The 6,079-nt window shown below is 47.3% G+C and overlaps 1 protein-coding gene across 1 annotated transcript; it reads right to left on the bottom strand.

Annotated features, from left to right (window-relative positions):
* Positions 1–1,782: 1,782 nt before the first annotated feature.
* Positions 1,783–2,718, bottom strand: LOC144612101 (putative G-protein coupled receptor 139). The gene has a single exon (XM_078431660.1). The coding sequence runs from the start codon at positions 2,716–2,718 to the stop codon at positions 1,783–1,785; it is 936 nt and encodes a 311-aa protein (XP_078287786.1).
* Positions 2,719–6,079: the final 3,361 nt, after the last annotated feature.

The following is a 6,079-nucleotide window of genomic DNA, read 5'->3' as shown; positions in this document are numbered from 1 at the left end:
ACGATGGAACATGGTACACGGTGGAACGTTGTACATGATGGAACGTTGTACATGGTGGAACGTGGTACATGGTGGAACATGGTACATGATGGAACGTGGTACATGCTGGGACATGATACACCGTGAAACGTGGTGCATGGTGGAGCGTGGTACATGGTGGAACATGGTACATGATGGAACATGGTACATGGTGGAACGTGGTACATGGAGGGACATAGTACAGGTTCGCAAATTAGTAGTGGGAACCACAGATTCACCACCCTCTAACTAAATAAATTCGTCCTCATCTCCTTCATAAGAGGACGTCATTTAATTCTAAGTGAATGACCTCCAGTCCTAGACTCTTCCCACGAGTGAGAACATCCACACCACATCCACTCTGTCCAAGCCTTTCACTGTTCTGTACGTTTCAATGAGGTCCCCCCTCATTCTTCTAAACTCCAGAGAGTTCAGGGCCAGTGCCGTCAAAAGCTCATCATATGTTAACCCATTCATTGCCGGGTCTATTTTTGTAAACCTCCTCTGGACCCATGATTCCAATAAATCAATTTACAGTGTTTGGATACATGATACAAGAATAACGTTTCGTGCAAGCTAAAGCCAGAAGAGTGCGGTCGAGGCCAGTCCGAGAGTCACCAAAGAGGTAGTTACTAGTTCAGCAATTCTCTCAACTTGTGGTAAGATATTTTAATTGTTTGACAGCAGATGGGCAGAAACTGCCCCTGAATCTGGAGGTGTGCGTTTTTACACTTCTGTAGCTTTTCCCTGATGAGAGAGTGGCAAAGGACGCGACTCGTCTTTGCTCGTCACCTGTCGTGAGGAGCGCAGTGACTGAGGGACACTGAACGGATATCCATATCCATATCTACCGGATGGGCCTTCAATGGCTGCCTCGCCAGCAATCTGTCTGTCCCTTCCTTCTTTGTTGTTTTTTAGTATGTGTTAAATGTATGGTCTCGTGTTCTTTAGCTTGTTTTATGTGGAGTGTGGCGGGGGATTGCGGGAAACCTTTTTAAATCTCTCACCTCGACGGAGAAGCGATTTTATTTTCGTATCGTATCTCCGTCCGCACTGCGGCCTAACATCGAGGAGCTGGAGGCCTCTGCTGGAGACCGACTTTAAGAGCTCCAACCGCGGGAGCCTGCGGACTTACCATCGTGGAGCTCGCGGTCTCTGGTTTGAGACCGACCTATGGAGCTCCAAGCCGCAGGAGCTTCGGTCGCCCCGACGTGGGGGGCATCGATCGCCCCGACTGCGGATGGTTCGAACTCCCCGACCGCGGGAGAATAAAGAGGAAGTAGATTAGACTTTATTGCCTTCCATCATAGTGAGGAACGGAGGGGATCCGCTGTGGTGGACGCTTATGTCAACGTTTATGCCGTTGTGTGTCTTGTTCCTTTCTTTTAGTATGGTTGTATGGTAAATCGAATTTCACCGTACCTTAATTGGTACATGTGACAATAAACGGACCTTGACATTGAAACCATGAAACCTATAACTGGTTGAGGAAGGGATAGAAGCGGATAGAATTACGACTTCTACAAGCCATAATGATAAATAAGTGAAGAAGAAGGCATGGGATGGTTATGGGCCAAACACAGGCAAATGGGACTAGCTCATTATGTCAGCTTTGTCGGAATTAAACAAATGGAGCGACCGGCGTGAATTATTGCTGTGTAGGTCCATGACTCTAGGTATCTACGACTTGCATTTCCAACTCGATTTCTCGTGCTGCCTGTATTTTCTCTGTTACCAACACCAAAGAAATCCATCCAGAGCACATCATTTTTTATTGAATTCCGCAATTAGTACAAAAGGATATTTCAACAGAATCTTCAGCTGTTCTCTGAACTTTGTCTGGGTCGCGGTGTATATAGCAGTGTTTGTACAGCAGCTGAGCAGCTGCAGCATGAATCCTATTTCCTGTACAAACACTGGTAAAATTACGGACTGAAAGCCCAACCACCACAGTCTGAACCATATGGTGTACACGAGAAACACCGCCCAGAGCAGGATGAAATTCCACGAGATTGCAAAGAGTAAAATGATGGATTTCCTTCTGCTGACCACTTCCGGGTCAATGGGGCTCCCCCCGCCTCTGTGTGCCCGGAGCCTTCTGCGGGCTCTGATCGCTGCTACAATGTGCCTGACGGTAAAAACGTTAAGCAACAGGATCAGGGCGAATGGCAGGCCGGGGCTGAGGAAATAATGGAGAAGTTCGACTGACGCCCAGATCGGTGATTCCATAAACCGGAGATATATAACACAAAACCAGGGGAAATTTAGATAGGCATATTGCTCAGTTAATGTAAAGTACCAACTGCTGTTCTTCAAACAGCTCAGCACGGTAACTGTTCCCAGGACAACAGCCGCCGTTCTCTCTGTACAATATTTGCCTTTCAGCTTCTGGCAATTAATGGTGACAAATCGATCAAAGGTGAAGGTGACGGTGAACCAGATGGAACAGTCCGTGGCAGCGTGCAGCAGCGCGGCATGGATATTACAAATAGGGAGATCGAGCATAGGAAGGAAATGCACAGCAAAAGCTATGGGGATCTGCCGCAGTATCAAATCCAGGATGATAACCAGTAAATCAGCCGCCGCCATGGCTACCAGGTAGCGAGTTACACACCTGGAGAGACCGCACTTTCCCCGGGAGAGGATGACAATCGTGACAGTGTTAACTATGAGGAAGGAAAATAAACAAACTTTTAACATTGCTCCGAGAAAAGAGTTACTCCTCGAAGAGGAAATATAATGTTCTCTTCCAAAAGGCACGACCGTATCCAATAGAAGGTGAAATTGTTCAGTTTAGTTTAGTTTAGAGTTTAGTTTAGTTTAGTTTAGTTTAGTTTAATATAATTTAGTTTAGAGATACAGCGTGGAAGCAGGCCATTCGGCCCACCGAGTTCGCACCGTCCAGCGAACACATACACTCTCATAAATACTGGAGACAATTTACATTGTTAACCGAAGCAAATTGAACGACAAACCTCCACGTCTTTGGAGTGTGGGAGGAAACCGGAGCACCCGAGGAAAACCCACCCATTCACTTCGAGAACATACAAATTCCATCCAGACAGCACACATCGTCAGGAGCTTTGACTACACCGCTGCGCCAATGTGCCAACGGTCAGTTTGTAGCATAAATCGCTGGAGAAACCCAACCACTCTGTGAACGACACAACTGCATTGCTTTCATATTCGTGTAAAGAGTAGAAACATTGTGGGTGTGGTCAGAGCACGACTCGGTGTGAGGTGGGGGATTCCTTTAATGTTTGTTCAATCGGTTGTGAATAATGAATGTCGCAAGAATGAAGTTACAGTTCAGACTCGATTTCGATCCTGATCTCTGGTGCTGCTTGTGTTGAGTTTGCATGTTCTCCCTATGACCGAGTGGCTTTTCAAAGGGTGATCCGGTTCCTCCCACATTCCAAAGACGTGAGGGAATGCGGGTTAATGGGCATCTGCAAATTGTATCTGTGTGCAGGAGTGGATGCGAAAGTGCGATAACGTCGAACAAATGTAAACAGGCGGCGTGGGAGAGAACAGAACCTTCGGACCACCACTTCCTGAAGACCACGTTCTCACAAGTTCTATCCCACTTTCTCCTTCACACTTTAGACTCTGAACAATTTACACGGGAAAGATTAACTTACAAACCAGCGCGTCTTCAGGATATGGGACGAACTCAGAGCACCCGGAGGAAACCAAAGACCATCACCTACATAACAGGGTCGCGCTGGGCCAAGAGTGCTGTTCACATTCTGTGTCAAGAAACTAAACTAAACTAAACTAAACTAAACTAAACTAAACTAAACTAAACTAAACTAAACGAAACGCAACGAAACGAAACCACCGTGTCAAGTAGGGTGGTACAGTGGCGCAGCGGTAGAGTTGGTGCGTTACAGCGCCTGAGACCCGAGTTCGATTCCGATGCCGGTGCTGTTTACACGGAGTTTGTATGTTATCCCTGTCACCGGGTGGGTCTCCGGGTGCTCCGGTTTCTTCCCACACGTCCAAAGACCTACAGGTTTGTAGATTAAGTGGCTTTGGTAAAATTGTAAATTGTCCAAAGTATGTAGGATAGTGTTAGTGGGCGGGTATCGCTGGTCGATGTGGACTCGGTGGGCAGAAAGGCCTGTTTCCGCGCTGTATCTCTGATATCTGAATCAAAAGTAAAGTCGGGTACCGCGCCAACTACTGGTAGCTGTGTAAGAAGGAACTGCAGATGCTGGTTTAAACCGAAGATAGACACAAAAATCTGGAGTAATTTCGCGCGACAGGCAGCATTTTTAGAGAGAATGAATGGGTGACGTTCGGGTCAAGATCCTTCCTCAGACCCGAAGATATCTGAAGAAGGGTCTCATCCCGAAACGTCACCTATTCCTTCTATCCAGACACGCAGCCTGTTCCGCTGATTTACTCCAGCTTTTGTGTCTCTCTACAGGCAGTTGTAATAGATTGTACATTTGATGAAACAAATTAATCAAATCGACCGTCGATTACTCCGGCGGCCTCATCCCACTCCAAGCCGCAGTCACCGGATGGGGAACGGTCAGAGGAACCGATAAAGGATATAACATAGCGTTTGTGGCTGAATGACGGAAGAAAAGTTTGGGCCACACGGTGGCGCAGCGGCGCTCCGGTAGAGTTGCTGCCTTCCAGCGCTTGCAGCGCCGGGGATCTGGGTTAGATCCCGACTCTGGGTGCAGGATGTATCGAGTTTGTTCGTTCTATCCATGGCCGCGTGGCTTTTTCCGAGATCCTAGATTTCCTCCTACACTCCAAAGACCGGTTTGTGGGTAAATTGGCTTGGGAAACTGTAAATTTTCCCTGGTGTGTGGAGGTTAGTGTTAATAAGGAATAGGAGTAGAATTAGGCCATTCGGCCCATCAAGTCTACTCCACCGTTCAATCATGGCTGATCTATCTCTCCCTCCTAACCCCATTCTCCTGCTTTCTCCCCATAACCCCAGACACCCGTACCAATCAAGAATCTACCTCTCTCTACCTTAAATATATCCACTGACTTGGCCTCCGCAGCCTTCTGTGGCAAAGAATTCCACAGATTCACCACCCTCTGACTAAAGAAATTCCTCCTCATCTCCTTCCTCAAAGAACGTCCTTTAATTCCGACAGTGACCCCAGAATCAGGTTTGATCCTGGGTTGAAGACTTGAGGCAGTGGATCAATCATTGTGATAGGGTACGTCCTTTTTCTCAACATACCTAACAGTGAATGGCCTGGATAAAGTGGATGCGGAGAGGGTGTTTCTACTAGGACCAGAGGACACAGCCTCAGAATAAAAGGACGTACCTTTAGAAAGGAGATGAGCGGGATTTGGACCAAATGGCTTAACCCTGCTCTTATGATCGATAAATATCTTAATGTTATTTTTTTAGGTCAGTTCAGCAAGCAAACAAGTTTGGTTTACAACCTACCTGAATTTAAAAGAGAGTTAGATAGAGCTTTCGGGGCCAGCGGAATCCAGGGATAAGGGGAGAAGGCAGGCACGGATCACCGATTGTGGATGATCAGCCATGATCACAATGAATGGCGGTGCCGGCTCGAAGGGCCGAATGGCCCCCGCCTGCACCTACCTTCTGTGTTTCTATGTTTCTATCCCTCTGCACTAATAGCAGCGGTTTTCTTGGGACGAACCCTGGTATTGTCAAGCATTGGTCCGCTCTGGCAGCAAGAATAAACTGCAGGTGCTATAAAAAACATAAAGGGGAAAGTGAAAGAGTGGTTGCAAGCTGCAAGTGAGGCAGCGTCGGGGAGGAGAGAAACTAGTCTGCTGTTCTGCGGGGATCGGTGGTGATTGCGCTCGTTGGGCCGAAGTGCCTGTTTCCACGCTGTGTCTCTAAACTAAGCTAAACTCTCGTAGCTGCGCCATTGTAAGGCCCACTTGTCAGGACCAGGTTTTGAAGGGACAATCAATTTTGTCTACCCCAACAAATATACTGCATGTAGCTTTTTCTGTGCTGTACACATGCGGAGTTGTCAATATTGAGAGCACTCCACTGTTTGGGAGATGTGATTTATTTCATCTTGCGCCTTTCGGGATCTCAGAACAA

Source organism: Rhinoraja longicauda, chromosome 43 (genome assembly GCF_053455715.1).
Source record: "Rhinoraja longicauda isolate Sanriku21f chromosome 43, sRhiLon1.1, whole genome shotgun sequence".
NCBI lineage: Eukaryota > Metazoa > Chordata > Chondrichthyes > Rajiformes > Arhynchobatidae > Rhinoraja > Rhinoraja longicauda.
Note: the sequence above shows the minus strand (reverse complement) of the source record. Positions and strands in the feature narration are given on the sequence as shown.